The sequence below is a fragment of the Cotesia glomerata genome, unplaced genomic scaffold, assembly GCF_020080835.1.
Source record: "Cotesia glomerata isolate CgM1 unplaced genomic scaffold, MPM_Cglom_v2.3 scaffold_19, whole genome shotgun sequence".
Classification (NCBI taxonomy): domain Eukaryota; kingdom Metazoa; phylum Arthropoda; class Insecta; order Hymenoptera; family Braconidae; genus Cotesia; species Cotesia glomerata.
Window position 1 is genome coordinate 280,129 of NW_025402330.1, and position 19,346 is coordinate 299,474.

At 34.2% G+C, this 19,346-nt stretch overlaps 1 protein-coding gene across 1 annotated transcript; it reads right to left on the reverse strand.

Annotated features, from left to right (window-relative positions):
* Positions 1-299: 299 nt before the first annotated feature.
* Positions 300-1,560, reverse strand: LOC123274031. The gene is made up of 4 exons (XM_044741530.1): positions 1,391-1,560; positions 1,098-1,302; positions 847-1,032; positions 300-658 (listed from the first exon to the last, which is right to left on the reverse strand). Exons 2-4 carry the CDS (start codon positions 1,153-1,155, stop codon positions 489-491), a joined length of 414 nt encoding a protein of 137 aa, XP_044597465.1. The 5' UTR covers positions 1,156-1,302; positions 1,391-1,560; the 3' UTR covers positions 300-488.
* Between the last annotated feature and the right edge of the window lie 17,786 nt (positions 1,561-19,346).

Below are 19,346 nucleotides of genomic sequence, written 5' to 3' on the forward strand. Positions count from 1 at the left end.
ATTAATTTCAATATTTAAAACTCGAACAGTCGTCGTATGCTTAATTAAACTCTGCACTATTTTTATAACTGCTATTATAGCTAAAGAGCAGCTTGATTGTAAATTGTGTTACTTAAAGTGAGGTTCTCTTAATTCTTAGAATATGACTAAGGAGAGTCTTTTATGAATCTGAATTTCAATGTTCAGATGGCAGAATCTAATTGATGCTTTGTAAACATTCTCAATTAGATTCTGTATTATATTAAAAATATAAAGATAAAGAAAAATAAAAATAAAATAAAATAAAAGATCAAGTCAAACATAGAAATTATAGGAATATTTTTTTAAATGAACTCTGGATGCAGTGAAATCCATCAGAAGTTACTGTAATTTTATCTCAGTATCTCATATAATAGTGATTCGCTAAAAATAACGAAAGAGATCATTTTGGTAATTTTTGATTAATTTCACTGCATAATCGTTGTAGATTTTTAATCTAAACAACTTTTTTAGTTATCAAAGGGCGATTGTTTTGCGGCTGATCCCATCTCACCTTCACCGTCATGTTTACGCTTTGGCGTTTTGAGACCACTCCTGCGAAGTTCACGAGCATTTTTCTCTTCAGCTTCTGTCTTAGTAATGTCAGACAGATGACGAATAGAAATTTCAGTCACGAGTTCTGAAAGTTATAATATTTTTAAGGCTTGGAACACTTTAATAATGCTATAATTAATAACAATTAAATCATATTAAAAAGATTCATAAAAATATTAGACTTCATTAAATATTATTAGGCGTAATTGATTTTTTCTTTAAAACATCAATTGAAATTATAACATTTAACAAATAAAAAGTTTCATTACTCACCAGGATGAACTAATGGACTTCCCAAGATTCTTAGATGGTTCCCTACTACAAATTTTACCTTTGCTTTATCAAATTCGGTCAACCTTAAAGATATTTTATGTTCATCTTCAACGAGAACCCCATTTCCGTAGCTTCCCCCGAATGCTGTTGCCTTTGAAAAAGAGTCTTTAAGGTAACCCTCAATATCTGCAAATCACACCACTCATTATTATTTATTCCATCTAATTTAATTAATTGAATACTACACTCACAGCATAAACCGTCAGCGGTATTAATATCCTCGATTTTCACAGTTTTGATCTGTGTCATATCTATAACTGATTTCTCAAACTTTATCTCGTGAACGGTGACAATTGTTGATGCCCCCACGGTCAATTCGACAGAGTGTACGATGTCATTCGGGTTGTTGAAACGGATAGACGGAACTGATGTGCGTGCAAGACGAAATGAAATAATCTAGAAATAATAATGATTACGATAATTAATCTGCATAACTTATTTTAAAATTTGAAGCGATAAATTAAGTAAAAATAATGAAACTTACGGTTCTGTCCTGTATTTTTACAGAGTATTGTTTAGCGAGTAAACCCCAGAAATTTACTTTGACCCGGCTCCTGCTTCCATTATTGCCAGAAATTTTGAACAAGTCAGTGGGTTTTCCATTTGAGATTACCTTTTTAATCCCTTCGATATAGTCAACATAGCCAAATAGTGCGCCAGATATAAATGTAATTAAAGAAAACAGTAAATTATTACTTTTATTGAAATATTTCAATCCGCATGAAGTTAATTCAATAATAAAGCATTGTTAAGAAAAACTTACGCGGTGTTATCACCTACGACCCACTCTTCGATCTCCTCATCATAAGTAAACTTCTCCACTAATTCTTCCATGCATGACATATTAAGTAACAAATTTTTCATTTCAAGAAATTGCTATGTTACGTTTGTGTTGTAGATATTAATAAATGGACCACGCGGTACGCCTGAATTGATTTTTAATAAATGGACGAGCCACGCGGTAATCTTACTTTGAAATCACGAATCCGACAATTATTTTATAAATTGAATTTATTCAGAACATGAAACAAACCAAATTTAGAAGATTATTGAAATATTTATTAATCACTTTAGTTTTAAAAATGAAAGATTAGGCTAAATTCAACAAATTTCACGGAGGCAGCAGTATGGCGCGTAACTAGCTAACGTAGAAAAGGGCAGAAACGTGTGCGCTCCACTTCCAAGTGACGCTCAGCTTAATATTACGCTTGCGCAATAACTCCAATACTCATCATAACGGTATTATTTGATGCCTCTAGATGCATCCAGCAGGCGGTATTACCTGCCAGCGAAGCGCGAATTTAAATGTAATTTAGATTAGTTTTAATATTTTATTAATTTATAATTTAAATAGTGAAAACTGTTCTAATTAGAAAGTTTAAATTCTATGCTATAGAGTATTTAAAGTATTTATTATATAGAGTATATTTTGTTTTAAATAAATATAATTTATTATTGAGTGTAAAGAGACATTGTAGTTGAGTTCTGAAAAACTTAAGGTACCTGAGATTTTGAGGAAAAGTCATAAAGCACATTTATCAGAAAAATTCTATGATTCCTTATCTAAAAATTAAGACTGTTAAATAAAGTATTTTTGTAAAACGCTTTAATATAATATTGCAATTAAATATATTAAGGCCCAGTTTTTCAATCCAGGATAAAAGTATTATTATTATTGCCAGTATATTTATATATATGAAATATATAGATATATTTCGTCATTGGATGAAATTTCATCCTCGATTGAATAATTTGCCCGGAAATTAAATTAACAATTCATATATTACATATATTCAACCTATAAATAATTGTTAATTAATTTTAAAAGAATAAGATTTTATAAAATAACATTATAAAAATAAATTAATATCCACCAAATGGAAGCATAACAATTATAAAAAAGTGTGTAAAGTGTGTACCCGTAAACGGCAATTACATTAAAATACGACTTTCATTATATAACATGTGTATGTCGAACCATAAATATTATCATGAAAATAGCACTTTAACGTTAAACAGAATTTCTACAGTTATTCTAATTCTAAATAAACTACTAATACTAAAACACAACAAAAAATTGTTTTGCTTTGACTAATGGTTCAAGCAATTAATTATAAAGACATATTAAATTATAATTATTTCATAGATTATAAAAAAACAATTATTATTGAGTCTGGGAATATAATTCGTTTATCAGAAATTCTTTGGCTTTGATAATTCATATTGATAACACCAAAGTTAATAAAATCTGGAAAAATCTCACTATCATAGGATATAGTAAGATATTTGCAATAATTGCTGTTGCATTATTAATATTACGTAAGTATATGTGTTTCAGATTATATTAAATCTTATAGTGGGTTATTTTCATACTTGTATTCATAATAAATAGTTTCCAATAAGTCCATAATTGAGGTTATTTTCTAATGTCATCTCATATTTTTGTAATATTCTGTGAACATTGTATTTGGAATTGTAATAACTACTGTAACATACGTAGTTCACAACTTGCTCCGAAATATTTCCGAAAATTTTGTATTTAGCACCTAAGAAACAATTAGTTTTACCTTTACTTTTAATTACCATCTACTACACTTTGGAAGTCTGTGGAAGAGAAATCTGGCCCATCTTTCCCATAATTAGATGACGTTCATACGAATCACCCGGATCTCTTTGTACACAAAATTATTATAATCAGAATTTAACGACTTTGTTTTTCTAACTTTTGAATTTGTAATATGATGAAGTCAGAAGTCACCTTCACGTTTTCCGCTTAAAGTCATAAGAATAAGACCTATAAGGCAGTAGTTCAAACTACGCATAGATTCAACCGGGTTTCGAAAAATCTAGAAACGCGATGAAGCTTGTTTTCGACAAAATACCCTTGAAATTCCTTTCATTTTTCTGATTTAATTTCCCGATGAACCCCATACAATCACCGATGTTGCTAACCCTATATAAATCGCGCGAAAATCATTTTCAGGCAGTTCGATTTAGACCAGGATACCACTGGTTAGCTCCGCGTCAATCGGCTCCGGGCATCAAATTCTTCGGAAGCACAAAGTACTCCGTGATACACGAGACAGTGCCTTGCTCGTGGTTAGGCTGCACTTAGTAGCACTAACGTGGTAGATTCATCGGCTATTCGATATATGCCATAATTATATTCCGTTTGTCTTTATTTTTATTATTTTCCGCTGTTGAGCGTCGATTGTTGATTTTTCCGCCGTTGAGCGTTGATTGTTGATTATTCCGCCGTTGAGCGTTAATTTTTCCGCGAGAATCGCGAAGTATATTGTTTTCCGCCGAAGAGCGTCGAGTAGTGTTAGGTTTTTGCGCTTAAAATCGTAAAGGTTAATTCATTATTTGAAATTATTCAATTTCTCCGTGATACATGAGATCCGGTAATTCGGTAGCGAAAATACCTGAGCGTCGATTGAGTGCTAAGTTTTCCGCGTAAAGTCGCGAAGATTAAAATAATATCATTATTAGTAAATATTTAATTTCTCCGTGATACACGAGATACGGTATTTTGATAGTGAAACTACCCATAGAAGGTGAAAGGGCCCATTAAATTTGAGCCTCTCTACAGACTTCCAGGGTAAGCCCAAAACATTATCTACCTTTAAGACATTATTTTTCTAACATTTGTGTTCTTTTTATCTCTATCTTTATTAACCGTTTTTGTAAACCCAAATTTGTAACACTTTTACTTGTTTTTCTAAATAAATTCAAACAAATAAACAAGTTGATTCTTTCATTTTTACTTTTAAAATAAAATAAGATCTCCTTTACAAAGTAAAGTTACAACTAAACAATAGAATAGGTTACTCGTGACCGAAGTCAGCAGGATCCATCATCCTTACTCTCTCTAAGTTAACACTTAGAGATAACGTTCGAGCTTGTGTACCGCTCCACACTCCAACGCAATTTTTAATTTAGCTCCTGAACGGACAAAGTGACAACGTTCGGATATTTGAGATTTCTATTTCATATTCCTTGCGCCCATCACTCACTCCGTTCGTGACAAATTTGGTGTCAGAAGTGGGATTCACGCTGATTTTTCTATTGTTCTTGTTTAATTTTATTTTTGAGATCTAAAAATTATTAGAGTTTCACTATTTTTGAAAATTAATTGCAGAAAATATCAAATTCCTTTTACAAAATCAAGATTTTTAATCTTTAAAAAAATTGTAAATTAACTCAAAATATAACAAGAAAAAAAAAATATATATTATTTATCATTTATTGATGATTCAACATCATAAAAATTATTATAAAGTATTTCATCTATTCCACTTTCAATTTGACGGAAAACAGGTTTTTATACCTTAAGTTTTCCCGAAAGTAAGAATTCAATTTAAAGTCACCTTTCAAAAAGAATAACATCATCTTACAATATTTGTTTGAATTCTTTTAAATCTAACTTATTTTATTAAGCTTCTTGCCAAAACAATATCAAAATGGGTCAAGAGGCCGAAATTCAGAACCTTACCCACCATCAAAACATAACTAATGCAATAATAACAACCATGGGTGAATCCATGTTATTGCATCAAGTATTACTAAGAGTTCCTACTTTTGACGGCAGAAACATGCCTTTAAAATCATTTTTAGAAGATGTCGAAAGCGCGAAAGAAGATTCGCCCGATGGACTTCACCCCACTCTTCTAAAAAACATAAAATCGAAACTTAAAGGTTTAGCCAGAGATGCTATCCACGGCAAAGAAATTCTCACTTTTGACGAATTAAAAAACGCCTTAAAAGAATACTTTGCCAGTAAGAAATCATACCCCCAGTATTGCGCTGATATACAATCGGTAAGATTAAATCAAGACGAATCTGTTCTTAGTTATTACAATCGCATCAAAAACCTTGTTAATAACGCCGTTTCTTCTTTAAAAGAAAAATTTAATAACAACCAAGAAATAACTAGCATGAAGAAATTATTAGATGGGTTAGCATTAGAGTCATTTAAACGCGGGTTACCTGATGACCTTGTTTACGCGGTATCAGTTCAAAATCCAGCTAACATCGAAGATGCGTACAAACTCGCCATGCGCATAGAAGAAGATTTGAAAGGTAGTAGCGCTCGTAATTCTAACTACCTGCGGTATGCCCAAACTCAAGATCAATCAAATAACTCGGAACGCCCCACTCGCGTGGTCAGTTTTCAAGACGAGGAAAGAAGAGGTACAATCCCTCACTCTCTTAATAGAAATGACGTTACGTACCCAAGAAATAATTTTAATCAAGAAAACAATAAAGAGTTTAATAATCAGAATAACTCAAACAATTCAAATCGTTACAATAGAAGACGTTCACCTAATAGAAATTACCCTCCTCAATACTATCCTCCGCAAATGGGTTATTTACCCCCTTTTCCGTACCCTCCATATGTTCCTCGATATTATCCACCACAAATGCCTTATCCTGCTCCTTATTATCAGGATTCACCGTACTATCCTAATACACATAGAGAAAGATCAAAATCCCCAATACCTACTAATCAACGCACTGAGTCTTTAAACTCCCAGGGTGCTCGACGGTCAGACGCCCCGACGAGCGAGCCCCTCTTATCGCGTCAATCTTCAACAATCAAGTTTCTAACAGCCGAAAGTGTATCTACTGGTCAGGAACCTCAGGTAGAGGTTCAGTAGTCGTGTTAAAAGCCCCTGAATTAAAAGGTGGTCAAGGTCGTTTTCTAGTAGACACGGGCGCCGATATAAATATCGTTAAACTAGAAGCATTGCACCCTCGTTCAATTATAGCCGCTCATGAAGCACTAACAGTCTCTGGTATTACAAATAATAAAGTTAATACTGTAGGCTCAACTGAACTCACCTTCTTTAAGAAACCCCAAAAATTTCATGTTTTTCGAGAAACATTACCGATTCCCACAGACGGGATTATAGGTGTCGATTTTCTGGAGAAAGAGAAGGTTGAAATTTCATTTCACCATAACACCATAGTCGCAGATTCTAGACCGATTTCTCCTATTTATTTTGAGCCTTCAAAACCAAATGAACTCGTTCCAGCAAATCCTCCTCCTATAGCAAATATTCCCTCTGTTGAAAACATTCCTATTTGGGACGATGAGCCCACAATTTTTATTGTTAAAGCACGCACTCGAGTTTGTGTAAATTTGAAATTAAAATCGAGCAATCTTATCACCGGTTATTTACCGCGAATTCACACTGAACACGAACACATTTATATGGGTGAGAATTTAGTCACAAATTTTGATAATACTTGCAATGTTTTTGTCATTAACGCATATGAGGAAGACATGAAGATTCAGATCCCTCCTCAAGAGATCTTTCCTTTTGAAAGTGACGAATTCTCTGAAGATTTCTTCAATTCAGATTCTAATTCAGAATCCGGTGATGAAAATCCAATAGCCCGGGATAGAATCGATAGAATCATAGATAATTTAAATATCAATCATTTAAATACTGAAGAACGCGATAAAATAATCGAATTGATAAAGGAATATCCTCAACTTTTCCAGTTACCTGGCGATCCTCTTACTACTACTTCCGTTATTACCCATTCCATTCATACCACGGATGATGTACCTGTCTCTGTGAGACAGTATCGTTATCCGCCGGTACATAAAGAAGAAATTACTAGACAGGTAGACAAACTACTTAAAGATGGTGTTGTAGTAGAGTCCAATTCACCTTACAGTTCACCTTTATGGATAGTTCCCAAGAAACCCAATAGTAAAGGTGAAAAAAGATGGAGATTAGTGATTGATTTCCGAGCATTAAATGCGAAAACAATTGGCGATGCTTATCCATTACCAAACATCATAGAAATTCTCGATTGCTTGGGAGAAGCTAAATATTTTACTGTAATAGATTTAGCCAGCGGTTTTCATCAAATCCAATTAGACCCTAAAGATTGCGAAAAGACAGCTTTCTCAACTCCAAACGGTCATTATCATTTTGTAAATATGCCTTTTGGACTGAAAAATGCCCCTCCTACTTTTCAGCGGGGCATGGATAGAGTTTGAGTCGGATTAATTGGTGTATTTGCAATTGTTTATATGGACGATATTATTATTTTCTCAAAGGATCTCGAAGATCACTTCGTTCGAATAAGAAGAGTATTTGACAGACTTGTTACTGCTAATCTTAAATTGCAGCCCGACAAATGCGAATTCTTGAGTACAGAAGTCGGTTATTTGGGACATATTATTAGCGAAGAAGGAGTCAAACCTGATCCAAAGAAAACAGAAGCTGTTTCTAAATTTCCGGTTCCGAAAAATCCTACTAATATTAGACAGTTTCTCGAATTGGCGGGTTACTATAGACGCTTTATTGAGAACTTTTCTGGTAGGGCTAAACCTATGTTTACCCTTCTAAAAAAGGAAGAACCATTTGTATGGACTGATGAACATCAAAAGAGTTTTGAAGATCTAAAAAAGGCTCTATGTATCTCTCCAGTACTACAATTTCCGAACTTTGATGAACCTTTTGTTTTAACTACCGATGCATCTGATTACGGCCTAGGTGCAGTCCTCAGTCAAGGAAAGATTGGTGAGGATAGGCCAATTGCCTATTTATCTAAACTTTTCAAAGCGGCTGAATTGAATTATACAACAACAGAGAAAGATTGCTTAGCTGTTATTAATGGTATTTTACATTTTAGACCATATCTCTATGGCGCCATTTTACTCTTGTTTGTGACCACGAGCCTTTAAAATGGATTGATTCGGTCAAGCCACCAGTTCAACGACTTATAAGATGGAGAACTAGACTTAGAGAGTATGAGTATTCTTTTTATTACAAACCAGGTAGATTAAATGTGAATGCTGACGCACTTTCTCGGAATCCAGTTATCACTGAAACCGAATCGTGTCCTCTTTTACTACCAGTTGTTCCTCAACCCAATAAAAAAATACAGAGCAGACAAGCTGTTTCCTCCAGAGTTGATTCAGGACTTAGAAAACGTAAACCTGTCTCTCTTCCCTCCTCTATAACCGCGGCCGTCAAAGCACGGCATGCGAAACAAAACGCGAATCAAAATGAAAAACAAGATACCAGCGTTCCAAAACCGCTACCACCAGATCTTGGAATTCAAAATCTATTTCAAAAGCCGAGTTCAACGAACCCCCGTGAAAAAGAAAATCGATACAATTGAACCTGCAAATAAATCAATACGCCCACTTAAATTCACGAACCCCGTGGATCCTCCGAAACCTCCTGATCCTCCTGATGATCCTTTACCAGAACCTAGAGCAAGAAACAGTGCTTTTCCTAAACTTGTGCAAAAACGTAGTGAAATTGTAGAAACTGATTCTGAACAAGGAAACATTCCTGCGAAAAATCGTACGAATGCCCTAAGATTTGTCTTCGATGTTGAGGATGAAACTGATGAATCGTCTGCTAATACCATAATAGATCCTTCAGTTCCACCACCCCCAAATAAAAAAATAGTCGAAGTCTCGGCTGAATCTTCTTCCCAAGATCCTTATTGGTGGGATCCCAATGTACAAGCAGACCAAGCCACAACATCAAAAGGACAAGACAACAAAAATCGAAAGTCTTCTCCGGGCACTTTTCAACATCCACTAGGTAATTCTACGCCTCTTTCTCATATTAGTGATTCAGAGACCGATGATGATCGTCCCCCACAGCACGCACGTACTGGCTCGTTACCCCAAATACCTGAAGAGTTTTCATCAGATACCTCGCTACCGCCCGAACAAGTTGAAAACTTCGAGAACCCCAATTCTCTCGCTCATAGTATTACTAATGAACTCTTTTATCCGAATATACATCGAGAAAAACCTAACCTTTTAGAAATTCATTCAACTAATGAAAATTTGACATATTACCGAGATAACTATTTACATTTTATTTCCGCGGATTGTGAATTTACCACTCAGATTTCTAGATTATTAATCGATACCGATTATATAAATCCTCAAGATATTAAATTAAAGAAACCTAAAGTACAGCAAATTTTAGTAACTCCTAAAGGTAAACATAAAATTCTTAGCGCAGTAATTACCGGTAAACACTTTGATGAAATTTCTATTCCAGAACTTAAAAATATACTAATCGTTCTTAAAGATATTATTACTCATTATGAATTAAAAACTCTAAGAATATCTAAAGATGGAGATATGTTAGAAAATATCAATCAATCTTTGTTTACTGAAATATTTGAAGAGGTACTAGGTCAATGTGACTGCGCCATTACCTTTTGTAGAGGAAATGTAGTAATACCCGTTGAAGAATCTCGAGCTGACATAATCGCTGAATACCATGAAAGCCTTACAGGAGGTCATAAAGGTATCACTAAAACTTATCGACGCATTCGAGAACGTTTTTATTGGCCTAATTTAAAAGACGATGTAACTGAGTTTGTTAGAACTTGTAAAAGTTGTCAGGAACAAAAGTTAACACGAGTAAAAACTCGCGAACCTATGATAATTACAGATACCCCTGCCGAGTCCTTCAATAAAATCTCTATAGACACGGTCGGTCCTTTACCTATAACACCTAATGGTAATCAACATATCTTAACTATCCAAGATAATCTCACAAAATTTTGTGTTGCAGTCCCAATACCGAATTTAAAAGCCGAAACTATTTCTGATGCATTAACTCGCGAATTTATTCTTAAATACGGTTCCCCTCGAGTAATACTCTCTAATCAAGGTCGCTCATTTGTTGGCAATGTTTTTCACCACCTCGCGGAAACCTTTAAAATCAAACATGTAACAACTTCAAGTTACCACCCTCAAGGAAATGCTTCTCTGGAACGCACTCATATTGTTTTGGCAGAGTTTATTAAACATTATATAGACAAATATGAAGATTGGGACAAATTAGTACCGTTCGCTATGTTTTCATATAATACTTCTGTGCATGAATCTACTAATTTTACTCCTTATGAATTAATCTATGGTAAAAAGGCCCGTACACCAAGTTCCTTCCCTACATCAGAAAGAAGTGAAACTTATGGTGGTTACTTGCACGATTTGATAACTCGGATGAGTGACATGAAAACTTTTGCTGCTCGGTCCTTAATAAAATCAAAACACCCTGCGAAGAAATACTATGACATGCACTTGAATCCTTGTCCCTTCAAAATTGGTGATAAGGTCTACGCGCTCAAAGAACCCAGAAAAGGGAAATTTGACTCTCACTATAAGGGGCCTTATACTATTACAAACCTTATTGACAAACATAACGCTATCATAGAAGATGAAAACGGTAAACGTTTATTTAAGCATGTAGATAAACTCAAATATTGTAGATCTAGAGCTTCTGAAACCGATTCTGATTAATACTTCTTACTTCTCTCTCTTATTATCGTATTTTTGTAGTTACCACTAACTTTATAGACATTCCAGAAAACATTCATTCTCACAGGGTAATGATGGGAGCCATTCAACTAGCCATTTTGGTAGGCTCTCTGATACAAGCCACCTTTGGTTTTATAGCCTACGACTGTAGTACTCCTTTTTTAAATATTACTACACTTTCCCTACGGGACGTCAAAGACTGTAATATTCCACCGCCGAAACCAGTTATTAGTAAGAGTAACGTACAACTACTACAGACCTTTGATTTTTCTATGATTAGAGTTATTCAATGTAAACTCAAGGTTCGTCGTATTGTTCGCTATTGCGGTGAGTTGAACCATATTTTTGGTGTGACTAATGGTGATATTGAATATATACACGAATTAGGAGTAGATGAATGTAAAAAGATCCATAACAGTGGAGTTCTCTATTTTCATGGCACACATTTAGACCTTAAACCGAACTCGACTACTACTAGGCCAATAACCTTTCAAGGTGCATACTCTGTAGACGGTGTCTGCCAGAGAGGTACGTATACCGACGCTTTCGGATCTTGGAATAAAGTTACGGTAACCGGTTACACCACACTTACTATCCAAGACTATTATGCGTCTGTTAGTATCGATGATCACAAAATTATCTTAAATACCGGAGTAAGATGTTCTTACCAAAAAGGAGAATGTACAGACTCAGACGGTAGTAACGTATATTGGAATCTACTGTCTGAAGATGATTGTGGTCATCGTAAATTTGGTTTATTATATGAAGGAAGAGCCACGAAAATCAGATCAAGAATAAACTCAACTGAAGAAATACTGTATGTGTTAGAATCCGAAGGTTACGCATTTGCATTAACAACTAAAGGATTTTATTCCAATTGTCAAACTCTGTTAATTAAAACTATCCACCCTAAACTATTCCTTTTAGATTCTGAGCTCAGCGACTTTATACCTCGTAAACAAGGTGTCGCTATGCAAAATATGGATTTATTCACTTACGTAAATGCTAAATTTGTTTATTTCGAGCAACACCTTAAAAAGGAATTAATAATTTTATATAACCAATTATTCCAGCAACAATGCGAACTAGAAAAGAAGGTCCTATTATATGCCCTAACTACAGCATCAATCGCTCCAGATGAATTCGCGTACCAATTCATGGCACAGCCTGGATACATCGCTCAGGTAGCTGGAGAAGTAATCCGAATCGCAAAATGCATCGCGGTAGAAGTTAGGCGTAGGGATACAAAAGAATGTTACCACGAATTACCGATTTCTAGAGGCAATGAAACATATTTTATGTCACCCCGAACTCATGTTATGACAAAAACCGGAACTCAAGTAAATTGTAACCCCCTTTACACTCCAATGTTCCGCTTTAACGACTCGTGGATTCAGTTGAATCCCGGTGTCTCACCCGTAGCTGAACCTCAAAGATTAAGTCCATCCCTAAACTATACGTGGACTTACACTTATGCCAAAGGCCTCACCACCGGTGGTGTTTACTCAGAAGGTGATCTACAAAATCTTAGAAATCACATGATGTTCCCTATTGAACGGGCCGCAATTCTAAATATCATTGCTCGCGACGCCACAGGTCAAATGATTGCTAACCAGAATATTAAAATCAATACCCTCATTGATGAAGAAACAATTAAAAATGTCCTTAACCATGCTTGGAGTAAGGTTTGGAATTTCTTTAATACTGTCGGTATTTTTAGTGTTACCCTTTTTGGAGCTTACGTTACTTTTAAAATCATTAAATTTTCTATTGATACTTTAGTCCATGGTTATGTCTTACATTCAGCTTATGGTTGTAGTATGTGGTTAATTGGCGCTCTATGGGATTCTCTAACGAATCTTTTAATGCATACACGTCACAACGAATGCAATGCAGATGTAGAAGCACAAGCTATACCATTAAGGGACATTAATAATCAACGACCATAATTAACACCTTTTATCCATACGCATAAAAACCCTAACTATTACTCTTATTCGTAAACTAATAAGAATTAAAATATGTTTAGGGAAAGATTAATCAGGAAAGTCTTCAGGAAAATGATGAAAGTGCTCCTTGGAATTTTACCATTCTTCATTCTACTACCTGTGGTGGTTACCAACGATAGTAATAAAATACAAACGACAACGTTACAATCCGGTCTTCTATTATAGGAAATAAAAAAGATTCGGTTCAACCAAGGTCATTGGAAAGTGGCTTCCTCACTCTTTCCAATTGATCTTCTTTTTTATAAGCCAAGCCTCCCACAATTAAAGTTTTCCGCGGTCTATAATAGTTGCGAAACATATTTGCTACATGAGATATGCAATCAGGTTATTGATCACCATAACTTCGACTATATAAATTCAGAAATAGAATCTTATATTGCAAAAATCGTTAGCGAATTAAGAGCATTAGATATCACCACTAAAGATCCTATACCAACGTTTACAGTCTCAGAAAATATCAAATTCGAGTCATATTCAAAGAAAATAGATAATTTCAATTTACCAGAAAACACAAGTCATCATACTCAAAATAATAAGACCTTCCTCTTAAATAAAGATACTCAATTTATAAACTCGATACCTTATGATACCTTTGAAGCTATAAAAGAAAGGCAATCGCATTGCATGAGGATGAGTAATTCAATAATCAATCATCAAGCTGCAAAACCTGATACAAAAACCCTCTCGTCTCTTCTAGACAAAATCAAAACATGGTCTATTCATGTCCAGAAACTATTCGATAACTACTTAAGTACTTTAAAAGAAATAATGATGGGTATACAGCTAGCCAGGATTGGTCAACTTTACACAGGCATATTGAATCCGGGTAAATTTATTACCATAGCTGAGGAAATGGTCAAAACTAACCAAGGAAAAATATTACCTATATTACTTGAAAAATTTACATTTAAAGATTTACTGAAAGTATCTAAATTAGAGTTTATATTTTACGAAAGCAGATTATTAATTTTTGTGACAATACCTCTGTTAGACTCTAAAATCTATAGCTTATACAATCTTCATCCTTACCCTGTCTCGCAAACCTTTGGTAAAAACACTAAAGCCTCTGCTTATATACAACCCCGAACGGACTACATGCTCACTTGCATGAGTAAATATTGGTACGCTTTTCTGACACAGAATGAAATAAAACAATGCACTCCCGCGGCTGATTTTCTCCTATGTCCACCTATATTTCCTTTGTATGATTCAACTATTGATCCGGCCTGCGAGATCTCACTACTTAACAACCAGCCTCACTTTAAAGTATTAACTTGTGACATAAGAATGAGCCAAACACATCGAGCCTATTGGAAACAACTAACTGCTGCCCCAGGATGGATTTACTCGTTGCCAGAAACCGAATCAATAATTATAACTTGCAATAATAAAGTTTCATACACCAGCCTTTCGGGTACAGGGTTAATTAAAATTAATCCTGGCTGCGTAGTTACAGGTAACTCAGTACAACTATACAGCCAGGATCAAACCGAAAATACTCAATATTTCAACCCTATTAACTTCAAATTACAAATAGCCGACACAGTACTTGAGTTACATACATTTACACCCTTAGCTAGAATAAAGAATTTTGACACGCCAAGAGTTGACAATTACGGAACTTTAAAATATGATTTCGACGTGAACCAAGCCATACTCGGGATTTTAAAACAAGTCGAAAAACCAGTTGAGGTATTCTCACACGATTATATATTTTATGGTCTGATAGGAACGCTCTTCGTTCTCAATATTTGTACGGGTATAGTAATAATACTACAAAAAGTGAAAACTCGGGCCCCGTACAATTCTTTAAGCATGGAGGAGATACGCCCCGCTCTACCCGAACCTACCACAAATACCTACCTAAGTTTTACTAGGTCAGAGGAAGTAATTTATGACACTCCATCTGCAGTTAGAAAAGTCTGGTTTGAGGGACCACTAGCTTCTTCATCTACTACTATCTAACCTTTTACTCTTATAACTACTTTCTTTACAGGGAAAAAAGGGTTAAACCAGAATGTGTGGAGACAGAGTTTGCAAGGAACTAGTTAACCAGCTTGAATGGGGAAACACTCCAATTGACCCATCTGAATATCCAGAGATCTTTGAATACTTCCATACCTATACATGCTCTAAACTAATACCCGGATTTAACCGAGTCTTCATACGCACATCTCCTATTATGATAACAGCTGAAGAGATAATTTGTACATCTTGCTACATTATCCTGCCGCAAGCTGACAGAAAAACCTACCGCATGCAGCGTTATCTCCATAAAATAGAAGTTGGTGAATCAGAGGAATATTGTGCCATCTGTCGTAAAACTATGCTGATGATTAAACCAGCAGCATCGTGCCAAAAGTGCATCGTGGCATTTCTTAATCATGAAATTGAATTAGAGGAAGGCCACTCAATACATCACGATGCTTTCGAAGACTAAACTCAATTAAACCTTGTTTGATAAAACTCAATAGGTAACAAACCTCTGCTGCCTATACTAATTCTGGAATACGTACTTTCTTTTCTGTTTAAATAAAATCATAAAACACTTAAACTAAAAAGGTCCTTTCCTTCTATTATGGTCATAAATAACAGACCAAAATATAATAGTCTTTTCTTCTTTTTCTTTTGCATATATATATAACCAATGGTTTGGGTAAATAATAAAAAAAAAAAAAAAAAAATATATATATATATATATATATATATTGTGACGTTATTTTTTCGACCGGGGTCTATTTAAAATGAACGTCACTAGCGCCAACGGATTTTTTGTGATTTCAAGTCGATATTCCAAGGCCAAAATTTTATAGAAAATAATTGAGAGGATTAAAAGTGAGTCTTTAGCGAACCTTCAGTGAGTAGAGTCCGAGCGTAGATGCCGAGTAACGAGGAGCTACAGTTTTAGTGTGAATTTAGAGAGTTACAGTTACAGTCGAGCTTTTGAGATTTTTGAAATTAGAGTTAGTTTTAGAGTCAAGTTTTTGAAAAGTATAGAGGACGAGTTATTTATGGGTTTTATTGAGTTATTTTGAGTTTGTGGGTTTTGAATTTTGAGTTTTGAGTTTCGAATTTTAAGTTTTGAGTTTTGAGGCTGCAGAGTATGTGGGTAAATCAGCGTTACCGTGGAGCGGGACTATAAGTCACCCGGTTTCGGTTGATGCTAGACGCCAGTCTAACCCTTTGAGACTTCCAGGTGGAATGCCTAGGTCTGGTTGAGATGCCAGCGCTCTGATGAAGAGGAACATGACGAAAGCATACGGGATCAGTTTGAGTTACGTTTACGTTTACGTTTTTCGTTAAGTTTTTGTTACGTTTAAGTTACGTTTTTGATATTTTAATTTTAAGTTTAAGTTACGTTTTGAGTTACGTTTTTGGTTTCGATCCCAGCAGTAGTCAGTTCCCGGAGAGCATCCACTAAAGGAATATCCGTACTCCGAGCCTCAATTGTTTGATTTAGAGATTAAAAATGTTTATGGGGATTAATTAAATATAGAAATTTTAGTTGGATTTTAGATTTTGTTAAGGAGAGTTGAGTCTTAGACCTCGTAGAGGACAGTCGAGTTGGAGAGTCGCCTCTGATCACTTCAAGTGATCGGATGTGCGTATTATTGCAGCTACAGGTTAAGAATTTAGTCTCTTACATTTTAGTTTACGTTACAGAAATGAATATAGTTATGAAGTTTATTTAAGTTAGTATAAAAAGTTACTCAGCATCGGCATTGTTTATATCAGGTATGATTTTAGTTTATTTATTGTAATTTGAGCGTTAATAATTTAGTTTTTGGTCTTGAGATATCGGATAGTCTCGTTTATAGTAAACTTTTGTATTATAAAGAATTTAGAGTTTTGTTGATAGATTTAATTGAGATTGTTATTCGAGTCATTAAGATTTATTTATTTATTTGTTTTATTTTATAAGAATAAGGTACTGTAACTTGGCTATAGCGTTGATATTGTTAGCTATATCGTTCTAGTAATTTTATATAGATTTGAGATTAAGTTTGTTAATTAAGTTTACGGTTTACTGAATAAATACCGATTTTGTTTTAATGATAAATTTTTAGTGTTGCGTATAAAATTATTACAATTATGGATCCTCTCTAACCGAACCACCCCCTCTCTCCACAAACCAGCACACTGAGCGACCCCGAGGTATTCCGTTGTCTTTCTGATTTTTGGTCTTTATTTTGTTAAGTTTTCTGTATTTTCGATTTAGTTTACGTTTTAGCTAGTTTGATAATTTCTAGCGAATAAAAATTATTTAATTACGTTTGAGTTTAAGTTTGAGTTCTGATATTGTTTGAGTTTGCGTTTAAGTTTAGCTAGTTTGAGAATTCCTAGCGAATAAAAATTCTTTACGTTCCGTGTTCACTAGTTTGGTAATTTTAGTGATTAAAAATTACCTGGCGCCCTATTTTATCGAGACTAGAGACCAAGAATCGGAAAGATAACGAAGTATAATCCAGATTTTATTTTTAGAATTAAGTTTAGTTAAGTTCCCGTATACCCCCCCTGAAAATTTTTGGTTATAAATTGGCGCCCAACGTCGAGGCCTGAAAACGCGAAAACCCGCTACGATCTAACATCTTTATGGTCGCAATTTTGGTTATAAATTGGCGACCAACGTACGAGCCTGCGAAAAGAGAGAAACAACACCTTAAGATCCATAATTTTATTGTAAAATTTTATTCGCGTTATTTGAGTTATAAGTTTATTGAGAATTAGTTAAAGAATTTCAGAGATAAAGTTAATCCGAAGTTGTGTAAAATATCAGCCTTTGTTACAGCACGAGAATTATTTCTTAAGTTCGTTAGTTTTATAGTTCCGAGAAAACAGTACAGACAAAGAAAAAGTCTATTTTATTTACTTAAAATATTTTGTCATCAGTAAATAAGTAGAAATGAGTTCATATTTCAAATACAATAATCCGCTAAAGAATTTAACTTCGGCTGTCGAATAATTCTCAGCCGGAGAAAGAAAAGAAAGAATGTCTTTGTTATAAGCTACGGCTTAAGTGCTACAGCGTAAACAACAGCTCAAGCGTTGGCACGAGCCACACCACCCTTCCCGCTATGGTGACGACGTAGCCGAAAAGCACGCGAATAGACTCAGCGAATAGACTCTATCAAGGGGAAGTAACCAAGTCCTCTACTCTTATCGGTGCAAGGGATACCAATGGGGTGAGTACTGGGCCCTAGAATTATTCTAATTGGCTAAGACGCCCGAGCTATGATCGAAAATCGATGCGCGCGATGACGGAGAAAATCTCAAGACGACATCGACACTCGGAAAAAGCCATCGATCACAGCTCATTCTTTGGTGACTATTAGTGCGATTCAGACGTGTCTGCAGTTAATCCTAAATTCACCAAAGTTCTTTGTGCCTTACAACGCAATTTCATACAGTCTTATTACAGTTACAGTATAATTAATTGTGAAATTAATTATAATAAAGTTACAGAAGTAATTATTATTAAATAATTACTTATTTTTGTTAATCATCAAATACAGTTTTAGTATTGTTACAGTATAATTAATTGTGAAATTAATTATAATAAAGTTATAGAAGTAATTATTATTAAATAATTACTTATTTTTGGTAATCATCAAATACAGTTTTAGTATTGTTACAGTATAATTAATTGTGAAATTAATTATAATAAAATTACAGAAGTAATTATTATTAAATAATTACTTATTTTTACTAATCATCAAATACAGTTTTAGTATTGTTACAGTATAATTAATTGTGAAATTAATTATAATAAAATTACAGAAGTAATTATTATTCAATAATTACTTATTTCTGCTAATCATCAAATACAGTTTTAGTGTTGTTACAGTATAATTAATTGTGAAATTAATTATAATAAACTTACAGAAGTAATTATTATTGAATAATTACCTATTTTTGTCAATAACTATTATTTACTAACTAGTTATTGATAATACAGATAATAACGTTACAGTATTCAAATAAAGATTATTTAATAAATCTGCAGAAGCCGTTTCAGAAGTGGTGATTATAATAATAATATCTTATTAGCAGGGCCAGGAAGTTGGCGGATTGAGGTTAATAAAAAAAAAAAAATTAAATATTATTTA

Excerpts from the sequence above, each read along its gene's own strand:
- LOC123274031 (XM_044741530.1), bottom strand. The coding sequence starts at position 1,155 with ATGACACAGATCAAAACTGTGAAAATCGAGGATATTAATACCGCTGAC. Across the intron at positions 1,033-1,097 it reads TACCGCTGACGGTTTATGCT|ATATTGAGGGTTACCTTAAA; the intron begins GTGAGTGTAGTA and ends TGTGATTTGCAG. Across the intron at positions 659-846 it reads AAGTCCATTAGTTCATCCTG|AACTCGTGACTGAAATTTCT; the intron begins GTGAGTAATGAA and ends TATAACTTTCAG.